Raw genomic sequence first — 16,455 nt, forward strand, 5'->3', positions numbered from 1 at the left:
TGGGGCAGGTCCAAACCAAGCAAAGAGGCAGTCTGTCCTCAAGAACCAGGTGAGGGCTGCCGTTAAATAACTTTTAATGGTTGTTGTGAGAGTCACAAGGGAGGTGACTCCCAAGGCTCTTCAGTGCCATCCTCAAAGCTGGTTAGTGCAGGGAGGTAGGGCAGGATTGGTTCCAGTTTTCTCCCAGGAAGGGTTTAAGGGGGGTCCCAGCCAGTCCCAGGAATGAGCCCCTCAGCACCTTGGCAACCACAGCTGAAGAGGGGCTTCTGCTCCCCCAGTCCAGCAGAGGAAGGGGAGGCCAAGCTGGCCAACCTGCTACTGACAGCGCCGCATCCAGAGCCCAACTGCACGTAGGTCCTCTCTTCCTCTGGCCAGATCCTGTTGCAAGCACCTTTCTGTCTCATACTGGTGACTGGAGCCAAGTGCGGGGTGGGCCTTTGCTGAAGAGGCCTCTGGACCTTGGGGATCGCTGCTGGGGGAGAGGGGCAACCGCGTGGGAAGCCCTAGGGGAGTGGTCTGGGGGGACAGCGTCCAGGGAGAATGTTCGGGGTCGCCCCCAGGGCATGGGGTAGGTCCGAGCTGGGGCTGGGGCCACTGAGGCAGGTGAGCAGGGGCTAGGCAGGGCAGGCTGTTCTGTAAACATTGCTAGCCAGGGTGGGGGTGTCTCCAGCCTTGTGCCCTCCCGCTGGGCCAAGATGTCTGTCACCGCTGCGATGTCATCCAGCGGCTCAATAGCTGTGACACCAGGAAGGGGTTGAGGGGAGGGGGCTAGTCAGAGCTTAGGCCCCAGGCCTACCCAGCCCTGATCATCACCTGTCACTGTAATAGGAGGAAAGCAAAGCCCGGATCTCAGCTGAGATCGTATTATCCTGCAGGAGAAGCCCCTCACCTGGGCCCCCTGGGGCCACAGTTTCTGATAAGACTACAGGATCCGGGATGCAGGGGGATTGGAGATGAAGGGGTGGGCAGAAGTGAATGAAAAAAATTAAGAAAAGGAGGAAAATGAAAGCAGTGCCAGGCAAGTGAAGGGTCAGAGGAAGAGACAGGAATCCGCATGCAGAAAGGGAAACAGAGAAGAAGAAATTAGGAAAGAAACCCATGAAATGAATCTGGTTCTTTGGGGGTTTGTCTGGAACTGTGGTGGCGATAGCTCTAAGAAGAGCTGGAGAAGAGAAACCAATGCAACAGGACTGAGTGGGCCTTGGGTCCCCAGAGCTCTGCCTCAGCCTATTGCTTTCTCTCTGTTTCCATTATCTGGGCTACCTTGAAGCCCCCACCCCACTTCCCATCAGGTTCCTGAAGTGTTCTTTCACTCACCCATCTCATGGTACAAGGATCCCTGCTTGGCCAGTACTTGGGGTGGTTTCCGGGGAACAGGGGTTTCAATCTTCATGATCTCATCACAGCACTGCTTCCACTGGCCTGAAGGGAGAGCAATGATTGGGGAGGGAGGAGGAAGACGGAGAGGGCCAGGCCCTCCTCTCCCCTGCAACATTTCCCTTCCATGCTTTCTGAAAACAGAGGCCTTTGCTAAAAATAAACCCCATCCCTCACAAAGGTTCAGACCATCCCCCTCCTCTTACTCATGTCAAAGAAAAGCTGCCACAGAGCTTCCATCCAGCTGTGCAGGGCTCCCCGACTCTCTGTCTGAAGGGTGTGTGTCACCTCGTCCTCCCCATACCGGTTACTGATGCTCAGGGTGAAGGGTCGGCCTGCAGCCTGCTCCAGCTCCCCTGCCCTCACTCGAGTCTCCTGCAGGAGAAAAAGGCTCTGCTTCTACCTTCATCCTGATCACAGAAGTCAGCAGTGACCTGAGGCAGGTTTGGTCATCCCTGCCTTAGAAGGAGGAGCTTGTTGGGTCTCTCATTTGCCTCCTATTGAGCAGAGCAGAAAGGAATGGCAGGAAAGGACTGGGATGAAACAGAGCGTCCTCAGGGAAAAGGAGCAGAAGGAGACAGGGACAGAGGGATTAAGTGAGACGGAGAAGGCACAGAGATGAGCAGGAGTGCTGAGGCCTGATGGCCCTCGGTACTTCCATAAAAGTTGGCAGGAGAGCCAGCAGAAGGGGTCAGAAATCAAGAGGGATCACTGGACTTGGGTTGGGAGAGAAAGCCAGGAAAGGGAGAAGGTGCAGACTGCAATCTGAGGGAAAGGACAGAAAGGGGATGAAGATCCTAAACTGGCCATGGGACCCTCGGGGACTTGGTGGGGCTGTCGCTGGTGAGTAGGAGAGCCTTTTCCAGTGATGCCAGCGAGAACATTCCTGGCCCTGAAGCTAGGTGTGGTGCTGTTAGGAGCAGCAGCAGCAGGCTAGACTTCCATCTCTGCACCCACCCTCCTGGGGCCTGAAGAAGATGCTCCTGGGCCTGGGCACCTGGTAGTTTCACCACCAAGGGACCCATCACCTTGTTGATGGCAATAGTAAACAACGGCTCTTCCCCAGTGTCTGCGTCTTCAGGTTGCCGGTAACAGAAGAGGTTTGTGCCTTTCAGGACTCCATGCACTCGCGCCCAGTCCTGCAGCTCCCCAGCTTGCTGCGTAAATGACTCAAGGTTTCCTGGGGGAATCACACCCTCCAACACCCTTCTTCCCATTCCCCCATTAGGCATCTGCTCCTTTCTGCCCACCCTCATGTCTGATCCTCCTGTCTTCTTGCCATAACCCTCCTTCCTCCGCCCAGATCTTGATTTCTCTGTAGTCCTTCGGTGCCCAGATGATCCAACTCTCCTCTGCCTTCTCCGTGTTCCCTTCTACACCTCAGGGCCCCTCACCTGTACCCTGAGGGTACCATTTGCGGTAGGCTGAGTCATGCAGAAAGGCTGAGCCACCAGGCGGCAACACACGCTACCATAAAGGGGAAGCCAGGCGGGATTCTCCTCTGGGGGACAGAAAGTGCAGGGTAAGGGTGGGGAACGAGAGGGGACTATCCAGTAGCCCCTATTCTCACTGTCTGGCGTCCCCTGCCCTCAACAACACATACTCACCATGGCTGGCGAGGGTGAGGTCGTGCGTGCGGAACCCATCTTGCACTGCTGCCAGGGTGAGTGTGGTGTGAGCCAACAGGTGGTAACGAGGACCACTGTAGGACAGATACAGAAGTGGGCCTCAGCCCAGTGATGGCTGTCTCAGGCAGCAGGAGCTCTGAGGGCAGAGCAAATCGGCTCCCATTGTTCAGGCTGTCCCCCAGAAAACTAGCTTGCCTCCCCCACAAGGCTGAGAACATTTACCGAGCTCCTGCTAAGTGTCACGTCCTGTACTTTAGGTATGTTATCCCACTGTATTCCCACAACAACCTTGGGATGTTGGTGGCATTGTTTCCTTCACAGATGAGACAGCTTGAGGCTTGGAGAAGTTAAGAAATTTGCTCGTATTTTATAGCTGGTAAGTGGTACAGCCAGAATTTGACCTATAGCTGTCTCCAAAGGCAGCAAAATCACTGCCCTAGAGCTTCTGAAACTGCTGCTCAGAGACCCAGTGTTTCCATCCGGTGCTTCCAGGCACCAGTAGGCAACCCAGCAGGACCGGGGCTACTTTGGTCCAACCAGGGCACTCTGTTCTATCCACATAAGATGCATTTGCCACTGCAAAAAAACTGAAAACCCCAGAGCTTAGCTCTCCCTGCATTCCCACTGGTCTTCTCAGTTGACTTGGGCCCAGCTCCAGGGCATAGGCCAGAGTGCTTCCCAGCTGTGTGGGCTACTGCTTGATCATGTAGGTCTGTGCACTGTGGTAGCAATGCAAAATAGGTTCTGCATGCTCAGCACAGCTCAGAGCCCACCCCCCCTTGGCCAGGATATATGCAGTTGAGGGCAGTGGGGGGATGTAGGACCTTACCCCACAGCTGGGGTGGGAAGCAAAATGGGACTGCTTCCTGAACCTCCAGCACTCTCCAGCGATGCCCGGACACGCCTTCCTGAGGAGCGGCCTAGGGAGCTGCTGAGTTTGGTGGCAAGCCTCTTGGGGGCTCCAGCCAGGGCCCCCTCCTCTTCCATGCAGGCCCCATACAGCTCCAGTCGCAGTTCAAAGTCTGGCCCTGCCTCGGTGCTATAGGAGTGTGGGAGGAAGAGAGGACGATGGTCCTGGGGAAGCCCAGGGAGGCGTGAGAGGGTGGGCAGGGGTAGAGGATGGATGTGGTCCAAGCAGAGGACAGCTGCAATGGATGCAAGCACAGGACAGCTCCGCGCCAGGTGAGGCCCACCTTCCTTCCTCCCCTGCAGCTGGCATCCAAGGATTGGAGCAGAGAGGAAAAAGGAGGGAGCCACAGGGACAAGGTACTCACAAGATCACGTTGTTCTGAAAGGAGATGTCTGTAAGGGTTCTGTCCACCAGGATCATTTCTGTGTCCTGAATGTGTTCCCCTAGCTGCAGCAGCAGGAACACAGCCCAGCGGTGCAAGTCTGGGGACAGAGGCCCAAGCTGGTAAAGACCGTGCCTCACAAGAACCTCCAACCTCAGGACAGTGCCCCACAAGAACCTCCAGCCTCTCTGATCCAGCATGTGTGGAACTCACCGCCTTTGTTCTTGAAATATTCTGTGTCCTTCCACATTAGTGGAATCCGGAGGTCTGAGGGGCAGAGGGGCAGGAAGAGATGTTGAGACAGGGCAGGAGATCTTGTGATGGGCCAAGGAGTGCCAGCAGCTTGGGGGGGGTGAGGGCGGAATGCTTCTTACCAGAGATGCAGACCCGGCCTCGGCAAGGCGAGCGTTCAGCAGGCGGCCCACTGTCAGAAGGCCTGTGGGCAAATCACAGCATCCTGGCCTGACCTTTAGACCTTGTTTCTCCCCCACCGGTCTGGTTCCCAGGGGCTCTAGGATGCCTCCAGCCCAGGACCTAGCCCCCCAGGTCCCCAGCCAGGCTGACAGCAGGGCTGGAGGGCAGTTAGAGCGGTCAATTGGACCCAGGGGTCCGCTGGGCTTGGAGACACTAGAGGCACATTAGCTCACATGCAGCACAAACTCCAGCCCCCTCCCCCACCAAGCACCCTCTCTGACCACCTCCCCCAGACTCCTGCCAGGCACACAGCAAGGCTTGAGGGAACAGGTGCCCAGAGAGACTCCTTTTCAAGGGCTCTTCTCCATTAAACCCCAGGCTTGGAGGAATTTGCAGGCTTTCTTTCTAACAATAGGAAAGGCTGTTCTTCACCATCTTATCACTTCTTTGATATAGGAGGGTACTAGGTCGGTCAGAAAATCAAGAAGCGGGATCCCTGGGTGGCGCAGCGGTTTGGCGCCTGCCTTTGGCCCGGGGCGCGATCCTGGAGACCCGGGATCGAATCCCACATCAGGCTCCTGGTGCATGGAGCCTGCTTCTCCCTCTGCCTGTGTCTCTGCCTCTCTCTCTCTCTCTCTCTGTGACTATCATAAATAAATAAAAATAAAAAAATTAAAAAAAGAAAATCAAGAAGCTAAGTAAAGAATATATATTCTATTTGCCACGCACCTCTCTCTTCCTCCCCCTCAGTTCTGATTTCTCCTCTACCATCCCCAGATAGGTTGAGCCTTCCCAGTACCCCAAGTTCCTCAGCCCCCACACCGGGGCCTTTCCCCCCTCCCTACCCACCAGCAGGACTCCCCGAGCATGCATCTCTCCTAAGGTGACAGCCAGTTTAGCCATTAGCAACTTAGTAGGGCCTTAAGCTAAATGATGTGACACTTTTGGCAACGCATTTAGTTGTCAGTGATTTGGGGTGTATCTCAAATCCCACTGCCTAGGCTGTGCGGGGACTTGGACAGGGTAACGCTTGATGATGGCTGCCTCTTGGGAGACAGCAAATTCACATTAGGAACTGCCCCTTGTCTGCCTGCCCATTTGCTTTACGGGGAAGCCAAAGAGTTGCTTATCTACCTTCCCCTGGGGGCTTCATGAGTGAGCTCTGGAGGGCTCCTGGCAACTTCTGGTGGCAGCCTTCATGGCTGAGGTGGGAGGGGATCATACCAGTGAGTAGCTAGGACCTTCTTTCCATCCAGCTTTGTGGGGCCAAGCAGGCTTGTTTTGCCAGAAGCCAGTTTTCGAAATGACCAGTTTACCAAAAGTGGCCAATTCTCAGAATGATCAACTTGCCTGGTATTCATTCTCTCCAACATTTTAGTTTCACCAGAGCATCACCTCAACCATTTCCCTGCAGCTGTCAGATTGGCAGCATCTAATGTCAGTGTAGCTGGTGTTTCATATCCAGAAGCTGACCCCTTTTAAAATACATTATCTAATTTATGTGAATGGGTAGGCATTCCCTTAAATATTTTTTTCCCTTAAATATTTTTAATTATTTCCTCCCTCAAGCACTGCTCATGTGTGAAGTGAGCCTCAGGTACACTATTGTCAGTTGGTGGTAAATTGGCCATCTGGTGAACTGACTTTGAGAAGATGAGCTTTCCAGAAGCCAGGCAGGCAGCCTCATCAGATCACAGGCTGAGTGTAGCAAATTAGCACTTTTATATTATAACCCCTCAGCCTCACAGCCTTTCACCAGATACCCTGGCTCTCCTGAGTCCAGTCCTAGCTACTCACTAGTGCACCTGTGGGCAGCACACTGTGGTAATAAAATGCCAATGGGTCTCCCAGGCATTTGACAGGGCTTCATGGGGAATTGACCTTCAGGGTGACCCATACAAAGAACATACACACACTGCACCACTACCCGCCATAAGGCCTTGTGTCCCCCTTGCTCACCGCCGGCCTGTCTTCTCCAGCACCTGTGCCTCTTTCCGCCGCTGCAGCTCGCCCATGTAGCTAAGGATGCGGCTATTGCACACCAGCAGGCTCTTGGTGGCCTCTAGGGCCTGTTCTCGCTGGGAGCAGGCTGCCAGCAGCTTGCAGGCCCCTTCCCTCATCCGGATCTCATGGTCTAGCTTTCTCTGCAACTCTGTGTCCTAGACAGAGTGGGGAAAAGGATAAGAAGGAAATGTCAGTTGGGGACAGGCTGAAGCACCCTCCAGTCCCCAGTGGGCTGTGGCCCAGGAGAAACTGACAAGAAACTTCTATTTCAGGCAACTCAACCTCAGCTGCCCAATAACCAGAGAAGCTTTGTCCTCGTGCAGTTGATGGTAAGAGCTTAAATTCCTTCAGCCTCTTTTGAGCACAATTTGGAAAAATCTATGAAAACTAGAAATTCACATATCCTCTGGTCCAGCTATTCAATATCTAGGAGTTTATCCCACAAAGACAGTTAAACATGTGAGCAAAGCCATATTCATTGCAACTTTGTTTTAAAACACCAACATTAAAAGTTCACTCAAGCATTGGTTAAATAAGTTCCAGCATTTCCATGGAATATGGAATATTGCAAACATTAAAGAGTGAGGTAGACATATATATGCAGATATGAAATAATCTTCAAAATATATGAAATGAGGGGTGCCTGGGTGTTTCATTCAGTTAAGCATCCAAATCTCGATTCTGGCTCAGGTCATGATCTCAGGGTTCTGAGACCGAGCCCCGAATCAGGCTCTGCACTCACCAAGGAGTCTGCTTAGGATTATCCTTCTCCCTTTGCCCCTCCCCCTGCTCATGCTTGAACATGCATGCATACTTACTCTCTCTCAAAAAAAAAAAAAAATATATATATATAGTGTACAAATGGTAGCATGCTGTAATACTGTTCTACTCTCTTTTCTTACTTTATATATATATATATATAGGATACTAGGTCGGTCAGAAAATCAAGTGATATATATATATGGGCCTGGGTGCCAGGAATGGAAAATAGATTTATGTTACTTTTTAAAAAAATATATATCCTTCTTTACTACTGTACAATTGGAAATTGTGATTTTGTTTTGTTTTATGAGGAAGAAGGGGAGAGAGAATCTCAAGCAGACTCATGCCCAACAGGACTGATGTGGAGCTTAATCTTAATCTGTAAAATGTAAATTTAATCTTACAACCCTGAGAGCATGACCTGAGGCAGAATCAAGAGTCAGACACTTAACCAACTGAGCCACTCAGGCACCTCTTGTGTTACCTTTTTAAAATATTAAATCCTTTCAGTTAAACACACACAGACACACACACACATTACCAGGCTCTACTTCAGACTTGCAGAGTAAGAATCTCTAAGAGTGGAACGTGGGTGGTTTTTTGAAAATTCCCCAAGTGCTTCTGAGGTGTAGGCAGGGCTGAGAACTACCAACTAAAGAAAATGAACAAGATAGTAAAGACCATCCTAGGTTACTCCAAAGACTCATGTGATGGCGGGGGGGGGGGGGGGGGGGGGGCGGGGACATCTAGTTGGCAAGAGATCTATGGAGAAGGAGCATACCACCTATAGCATTCACCCATGCTTCTCAGAACCCTGTACACACTCCAAATTAGGGGATCCGCCACCTACTGGCTCTCTGATCTTGGGAGGTTGAGGACAGTGGCAAGGATTAGGGATGGGAAGGCAGGTAAAGCAGGTCAGGAGTGAGGGGCTAAATAGGCTGTGCATAAGGATGGGGCGGTGGTTTAGGCACTGAGAGAGGCACCAGGATTCTGAGGAACATTTACTCAGAAAGAGCCCCGGAGGTCTTGGCAGACAGTGGAGGGGAAGAGCACCAGTTTGACATAAGACATACCTGGGTCTGAGTTAGTCCTGTCAGTCTTGAGAAGCTGGAAAGAACTGATTTAAAATGAGCTCAACCTTCCTAAGACTTGGTTTCATCATCTATAAAATGCAGTTGGAAATAGCCCCCACATCCCAGGGTTGTGAGGATTCATTAAGTCAGGAATGTAAAGCACCTAGCATAATGCCCAGCACACAGTATACATGAATGGTGAGAATGCTTTTTAAATGATGCCACTTTGGCAGAAAATAGCATTCACCCAACAAACTCTGGAGCACCTCTGTGCTGCTCAAGGGTCCACATTTAAAATCCAGCTGGGAAGTGAGAGATGCAGACATCAATGGCTGTACCATAAGTGCCATGTCATGGCATAAACACACTCCAGGAGACAGACCTTTCTGCTCCTGGCTAACATGATGGGGAAGGCTTCAGAAAGAGGGTGGAAGACAAGCTGCATTACAGTATAAGATTAATCTGAGAGGAAGCCAAGTGATGGCACCAAGCTGGAAGAGGGGAGTGAATGTGATCACCCAAAACCCGTCTTCTCCTTCACACCAGCTCTCACACTGTGCACTTGCTTCTGTTCCTGGTGACTCCAGCCTTCAAGTCTCCAAGATCTGAACATCCCATATTCCTGCTTCAAAAGCTTTTTCCAGCCTCCCTGCACATTCTCCATTCACAATTTATTTCCTGGGCCACCACTGGGCTAGGACTGACTTTCATTACCCCTCTCCCACAGTTTCCCTTCCTAACCCTTCAAAAATAGGCCACCCAGGTCCCAATGCCCCCTCCTCTAGGAAGCCCTCCCAGACTACATAGCTCCCACAGCAAACTGCCCCCCCCCCCCAGCCACTCTATGTCTGTCTACATCAGGATTCCACCTTTGCTAAGCTTTCCTGCTTGCCAACCCCCATCCCGTTCTGCATCCAGTTTCTGCCACAAACACCACAGAGGAGAGAAGGTGGGGAGGGTGGGGACAGAAGCGTGCCTAAGCCCCCTCCTGGCTAGTCTCTGTCCGGGCCCCAGCACTCACAGATCCTTCCCTAGCCCTGTCCATTGCTCTTGAGGTACCAACGCTGGCGGCGCGCTGGGTCCGGGAGTTGCAAGTGTCCCCGCCCGTGGCGCTCTGGGCGCTAGTGACATCAGCTCCCAACTGCCGCGAGAGCAGTCGAGGGGCTCCCGGCTCCCGGGTGCAGGCGGTCCCTCCCTGCGCCTGGCGGGGCAAGTCTCTGGGCTCCCGCTCCGGCTGGGGCCAGCGCAACCATGAGAGGAGACCCAGCCACCCAGCCGTGTGCAACATTGCCGCCCGGAGCTCCCACATCGGCCTGGAAAGGGTTTTGGCCTTGGTGCTGCTAGAGCTGCAGAGGCCAGAGGCTCCTCCTGCGCTGCCATTGCCCTCCAAGGTGACCCCTTGCCCAGGAGCATGGGGGAGGAAGGATAGTATGTAAATTGGAAAAACTGGGGCAGTAGAAAAGTCTGGATTCGGCCTGAATGAGCCTGACACCCCTGCTACCACCCCTCACCCACTCTGGCCCCAAATCCACTCTCTCAAAGCTTCAAGGAGGAGAGGGCCCTAGAAATCCTGGCTCCCACCCCTTGGGCAGAGCATCTCAGGAATCTTGGTGCTGTTTCTACATCCCTGTGCTTTGTCCCCATCTTGTCACCCCAGGGAAAGCTTCTTGTCCCCCTCTCCCCTCTCACACACCCTTTCTCCCCAAGGAGGCAGCGTTTTCACCAGGCTCTCTTGGGAAAGAGCCCAAAGTTGGATTTCAGCAGGACCTGGGTCAAGGCCCAAGGGGCTGAAGGAGGATGAGTCATGGGCAGAAGTCCAGCACAAATTAGGCCCTCTGTGGACATCTTTTCCTGTCCCTCCCTCCTATTTTTTTCTGTCCCTGACTTACTGCCCTGCTTCTCATCACCTCTGTTCCCTTCAGAATCTCCACTGGGGCTAAATCTAAATCCTGGTTTGGGAATTTGAATGACTGTGAGAACTTAGCCTCTGGTGACTATTTGTAAACTGGGGAGTGTCCCACCTCCTTCATAGTATTGTTTGAGAATTAAGTGAGAAAGTCTAATTCCCTACCTTGGCCCAGCATATTTAAAAACAACCTTTCTCTCACTCCTACCTTCCCTTCACTTGCAGTTTAAGTTGCTTCCTCCACAAAGTCTTTGTGGATTTACTCTGCCACAACCCCCTCTCTTGCCAATCTCTGAAAAATCAAGAGATCTCTCTCTTGAGTGGGGAGTGGGGGGGGAGGGGAATGCTGAGTTGGGTGGAGAAAGAACACAGCACCCTCAGACTTAGCTGAAGGAGAATGACCAAAGTGAAATCTAAGCCCCGTCCTCTGTCCCAGAACTTAGAAAGACCTCTCATGAAGAAAGACTACATGGGGCAGGGGGAGGGGGCACAAGAGAGCAGAGAGGATGCAAAATTAAAAAAATTTTTTAAAGAATTTATTTATTTATTCATGAGAGACACACACACAGAGAGGCAGAGACACAGGCAGAGGGAGAAGCAGGCTCCATGCAGGGAGCCCGATGCAGGACTCGATTCCAGGACCCCAAAGGCAGACATTCAACCCAACTGCCGAGCGTCTGCCTTTGGCTCAGGGCATGATCCCGGGGTCATGGGATCGAGTCCCGCATTGGGCTCCCTGCATGGAGACTGCTCCTCCCTCTGCCTATGTCTCTGTCTCTGCCTCTTTGTGTGTCTCTCATGAATAAATAAATAAAATATTAAAAAATAAAATAAAATAAAATAAAATAAAATAAAATAAATAAATAAAATATTTACAAAACAAAACAAAAAAATAAATACCTAGCTCTGTTCAATAATATCTCCTGCAATGACAAAGATGTTATGTAGCCATCTTGAAATGTGACTAGAGCAACCAAGGAATTGTTTATTTCATTTTAATTAACTAAATTATACATTTAAGTAGCCACATGTAACTGGTAACATGGACAGTGCAGAGGAGTTAGGTTTTATCCAGTGTGCAAACAGAGGACAATAGCTAGTATCAAGAGTCCCAACAGGCTGATTGAGCACCTTTCTGGATATTAGAAAAAGGTAACCCCCTCCAGGTAAATTTAGATAAAGGTGTCTCCTCCTGATGGAGTTCAAAACCAGGCTGGGACTCCTGCCTCTGCCTGGCACCCCTGTGAAGGAAACAGCCCTCACAATTTGTGCCAAAGATGTGCTGAGAAAGATTGTGAGACCACCTCTGGGCTTGCTGGTCAGGGGGGCCCTGATTGATGAGCAGTGTCTGCTATGGTGCAGGGAGTGGGGGCCAGCACTAAGAGGAGCAACACCTGTAATTAACTGCCATTCCTGTTCTAGACTCTTTACAGTCCTGCCTCTGACCTTCCTCAGCAGCAAACTCTTGCCTTGTCCAGGCGGTCACTTCCATAGCTTCCTTCACCTCCCCCATCTCAGTAAATGGCCACAGTACCCAGCTGCTCAACCATGCACCTGGGAATCATCCCAGAGCTCCCTCTTTGCCATGAGGCAAATCCATCTGTGTCCAGTCCACTCATCCAATCCATCACCAAGCCAGACCAGATCTCCCACCATCATTTGAAACCCACCCCCTTCTCTGTTTCCACCAAGAGCACTTTCACCCACATCACCAAGCTCAGTCCCCTAAGGCTGTAACAACTTCCCATCTGGTGGTCTTCTGGCATTTCTCAGGTCAATTCTCCTCCCCCCGCCCCACCCCTGCCTAGCCTATTCCCCACAAAAGCCAGTATGTTAAAACACTAGAGGAGTCAGGCCCCTGCTTAAAAGCCTTGCATGGGCCAACATCACACCTACAGTAAAAGGCCTTTGTGGGGCCTTAATCTGGACTCTGCTCATGATCTCTGCCCCAACGCCTATGCTCCAGCCACACTGGCACTGGGACACATCTTCCCTCAAGAGTCTCTGCCCTTGCTGTGCCCTCCAGCTGGAAAGCCCTTCCTCCAGTCTTCACATATCTTCATATCTTTCTGGTCTCAGCTCATGATCTCATCCCAGCGGCCTTCTTTGACCTCCACACTGAATCCTGCTTTCCTGACCCAGTGCATATTACATCCCTGTTCTTATCATATTTCCCTATGGGAGATGATTTCTGTGTTTTTGTGTTTATGGTGACCCCCAGTTGAATGGGCCTTTCCTGTCTGGTTCACTGAGGTATCCCGTGGTCTGGAAAGGAGCCTGGCATATGGAGGCTGTCCAATGAAAGTGTTTAAGAGTAAACAGATGAGGAGCACCCAGGTGGCTCAGTAGTTGAGCATCTGCCTTTGGCTCAGGGCGTGATCCCGGGATCAAGTCCTGCATCAGGCTCCCCACGGGGACCCTACTTCTCCCTCTGCCTATGTCTCTGCCTCTCTGTGTCTCCCATGAGTAAATAAATAAAATCTTAAAATATATAAATAAATGGATGAATAAACAGCTCCCTGCCATCTCCAGGACCATCAGATCCTTCCATCCTGTCACAGAGTCCCATTCCCCTTTTCTAGCAAGGCCACATCCTTCCTGCAAACCTCTCTTACAGTGAAGTCCTCTCTTCCCACACCTAAAAGTACCTCTTGGGCCCAAAACACACATCCACACCCAGCCACAGAGCTTTCAGAAATAGGTGTAAAGACCCTTTTGACAACACAATGCTCTGATTGGCAGAATTGAGCGCAGATCCACACAGGGCATTTAGCGCAAAGCATACTGAACCACCTGTCCCTCTACTCGTGTGGAGCAGCCCCCTCCCTCCCCCTCCTCAGCTGAGGCAGGGATGCACAGGGCATGAACTGAGGCTGGGTTGCATGCAGAGGAGGTACACTCTGGGGTTGGGGGCGTTACCTCCAGGCTGAGTGCCATCTGCCGAATGTAGAGCATATTCAGGTCCTCCAGGATGTGCAATCTGTCCTGCATCTTTGTGCCCCCAGAGCCCCTTCCCTTGTGGACCCCTCCAGAAGGGGGGTGCTGGACAGGCACCTCGCTGCTCCACAGTTCCTCCTCCCGCTGCTCCCCTGGTCTTGACAGAGGTGGGCAGAGGACAGAGGTGCCCCTGTCCCTCTGCACTCCTGTTACACCCCTCTGGCTGCTGTGACAAACCTTCCTTGCCTACCACTGTTCCAGGGCCCTGGTGGGAGCCAGGCATGGGAGGAAAGGAAAGCGAGGTGAGAAGGAGCAGGGTCCCAGGAAGGGAGGCCAGCTGCAGAGGGGGCTCTGGGCACAGAGTGTCCAGTCTTGCTTTGGTGGCAGCTGTTCTCCCAGCTGTGGAAGAAAAAGGCCCTTTCATTCCGACTCTGGCCCCTCCCCAGCCCCCGCCCACACCCCTGGCCTGGAGGACAGAGAATCTGTGTGCCGGTAGGGCGTGAGGGGCAGGCACAGCTGGAAGGGGGCAGGGAGGGGCTGCCTCTTGCAGGTTTTACAGAGTTGTGGGGTTTGGCAGGAGGTCGGAGCTTTCGGAGGGGTTCTCACTCTCAGAAAGAGGAGGGGTGTAGGTGGGGACCAGCGGGGAGAGTGAGCCCAGGGAGCGGGACAAAGGGGTAAATTCAGCCCAACCCCCAGGGCCACCTCTTACAACTTGGGGCCCGTATCCAGCCCGCCCCACCCTGGGTTCACAATTACCTCGCTTTTCCAGCAGAAGGGAGCGGTGGGAGGGAGAAAGGCTGGGGTGTGCCTGTCTGCTGCTGCCCCCGCTCCCCTATGCGGGCCCCTTCCCTTCCAGACAGGAAACCAGCCCCGATTCCCAGTCAGCTGCAGCTTCGCCCCCCCCCCCCTCCAACCCGGGCCCACAGAGTCACACTCCCCTCGGCGGCCGGCGGGCCCTGCGACTCCGCCCCGGTTCCTCCGCTCCGGCCCGGCCCCGAAGGCCCGACTAATCCCGGGGGCGGCCCCAGCCCACAGGCCCCTCCTCCCGGTCCCCGGGCCTCGCGGCTCCCTTCCCCACGCTGGCCCCACGCGGGGTGGCCCGTAAGGGCCCCGACTAAGCCCCTCTCCCCCAGGTCCACTAGCTTCGGAGTCAGAGAAGGCCCGGGACACTGGGACGTGGCTGTGAAAGGGCCTTTGTTCTGCGCAGGCTGGGGGGAAAGGGCAGAAGCCAGGCCTGGAATCCCAGCCCGGAGGGACGGGGTGGGCGGGGGGAGGCCCCCTCACTTAACCCTTTCCAGGCCCAACAGGGAAGGAGAGCTGACCTCGGGGACAGCCTCTTTGCCGTCGCTACTCGCCCTCTCACTCCTAGCTCAGGCCCAAGCCTTTCAGCAGCTCGGGTAGCAGGTAGGGCTCGGGCCCGCGCCAGGGGGTGAGCGGGGCGCCGGGGGAGGAAGTTGTCAGACTAGAGGCTGCGCTACAGTTTCGTGGGGTAAATAACCCAAATCATCAAAAGCCCCCCCGCCCCGCCCCCACTTTCCCAGCCCTCAGGGGCACAGACGAGCCATTGGGGAGGCTCCGGCGAGGTGGTCAGACGTGGCCTAGAAGTCGAGTTGGTGATGAAGGCTGTCCCAGGCGGTGGAGACAGGTTGTGGGATGGGGCTGGCGGCGCGGAGGAAGCGAGCGCCCAGACCTAGCCCGGGAGGCTTGGGGCGCGCCTACCTGCCCGCCGCCGTTTGCGGGGGATGCTCAGGAGGGGCCGGGGCCAGGCATATCTGGGGAATCAAGCCCACGGACCCTTAAACTGAAGCCAACCCGGAGTTTTCCGGGCAGAGGCAAGTCATGCCAACGGGTCAGGGAGTGCCTGCGGTGGCACGGGGCCGGTTAACTTTCAGGCGGTCCGCGCCTCGCTCCTGAGGTCGGCAGCGACCGGGCGGGCCGCCCCGCACCGCTGCATCTGCGCGCCTCGGCGTGGGTCGGGCCTGGGGACGCGGGTCTCACCTCGGGCGGGTCGCTGAAGAGGCTGAGTCGGAAGCGGCCGCGTTTGAACTCCATCTCCAGGGCGGAGCCCCTGGCCACGGTGACCCGGCTCCGGTGGTTTCGCGAGAACATGCCGACGGCCCCGCGCCTCACCTGCTCGCCCCGTTTCCTGAGCCGCGGCTGTGCCTGCTGCCTCCGCTCCCGCGTCCCTCGACGCCCGCCAGCCAGCCGGTCCGGCCGAGATCCCGCAGCCCGGTTCCCAAACTCCACCCCCGGAGACGACACCTGGGCCGGGCAGGGCGCGGCACCCTCCTCCTCCACCCCCAGCGAAGGCCCAGCCGGCCGGGCCAGTCCGGGGCGCCAAGCAGGCCGGCCCGACAACCCGACAGCCAGGCACCCTACACCCCTGGAGCACTGCGGGGGCGCCTCATCCGGTCGCGCCTGTCTCCCGCCTCACCTGGGCGAGGGGTGGGCCCGGGGAAGCCCCGCCCCACCAGCCGCCCCCACCTGGCGAGCCCGGGTCCCTGCGCGGAAAATCCCGTGGCCGCAGGGATCGCCGCCTGGCACACGGCGGTTCCGGCTCCGCCACCTGGGACCGCGCCCAGTTGTACCCCGGAGCAGCTTCCGAAGTGATCGTTTCAACGTCCTATAGTCCCAAATGTCCCTTCTCCGTCCCCCTCCTGTTAACTTGTCCATCCACCAAATTCATGGGCAGTGCTTTAAGCACGTCTTGGAATCCTGTTCTGTCACATAGTAACCGTGGAGCCTTGACCCAGTCATTGAACTTTCTGAGCTTCAGTTTTCTCATCTGTTCAATGGGGATATGGTGACTATCTCCATTCCTCAGGTTGCTGTGAGGATTACATATGAGAATGGGTGTAAAATGCCCAGCATACCGCCTGAAATAAAACAAGGGCCCTATAAGTGGAGCTATGAAGATAAAGCAGCAGACGCAGAGCTATGAAGATAAAGAAGCAGATGCAGCTCCTCGTGCCCTTGAATGAGGCACAGGTGACCTCAGCTCCCTGGACTCAAGCCTTAAGAGGGTGAGAGTTGATCCTTGACCTCAATATTGACTATTT

General features: G+C 54.3%; 1 protein-coding gene across 10 annotated transcripts; it reads right to left on the reverse strand.

Moving 5' to 3' along the window:
• Positions 1-57: 57 nt before the first annotated feature.
• RTKN (rhotekin) lies at positions 58-15,829 on the reverse strand. Of its 10 annotated transcripts, none has more exons than XM_077842992.1 (13): positions 14,153-14,311; positions 13,379-13,795; positions 6,671-6,870; positions 4,672-4,733; positions 4,511-4,564; positions 4,280-4,397; positions 3,835-4,044; positions 2,985-3,079; positions 2,772-2,878; positions 2,406-2,534; positions 1,584-1,752; positions 1,318-1,422; positions 266-735 (listed from the first exon to the last, which is right to left on the reverse strand). In XM_077842992.1, exons 2-13 carry the CDS (start codon positions 13,448-13,450, stop codon positions 401-403), a joined length of 1,656 nt encoding a protein of 551 aa, XP_077699118.1. In that variant the 5' UTR covers positions 13,451-13,795; positions 14,153-14,311; the 3' UTR covers positions 266-400. The 10 variants fall into 10 exon arrangements, with proteins under 10 accessions (XP_077699117.1, XP_077699118.1, XP_077699119.1 ...); XM_077842993.1 differs by having other exon boundaries at positions 13,379-13,661; positions 14,153-14,298; XM_077842991.1 differs by lacking the exons at positions 13,379-13,795; positions 14,153-14,311 and adding an exon at positions 9,575-9,699 and having other exon boundaries at positions 58-469.
• Positions 15,830-16,455: the final 626 nt, after the last annotated feature.

Source organism: Canis aureus, chromosome 12, assembly GCF_053574225.1.
Source record: "Canis aureus isolate CA01 chromosome 12, VMU_Caureus_v.1.0, whole genome shotgun sequence".
NCBI lineage: Eukaryota > Metazoa > Chordata > Mammalia > Carnivora > Canidae > Canis > Canis aureus.

Coding starts and splice junctions, on each gene's coding strand:
- RTKN (XM_077843000.1), bottom strand. CDS start 15,505: ATGTTCTCGCGAAACCACCGGAGCCGGGTCACCGTGGCCAGGGGCTCC. Junction 3,080..3,834: donor CTTCCCACCCCAGCTGTGGG/GTAAGGTCCTAC, acceptor TCTGTCCTACAG/TGGTCCTCGTTACCACCTGT. Junction 2,879..2,984: donor CCTCACCCTCGCCAGCCATG/GTGAGTATGTGT, acceptor TCTGTCCCCCAG/AGGAGAATCCCGCCTGGCTT.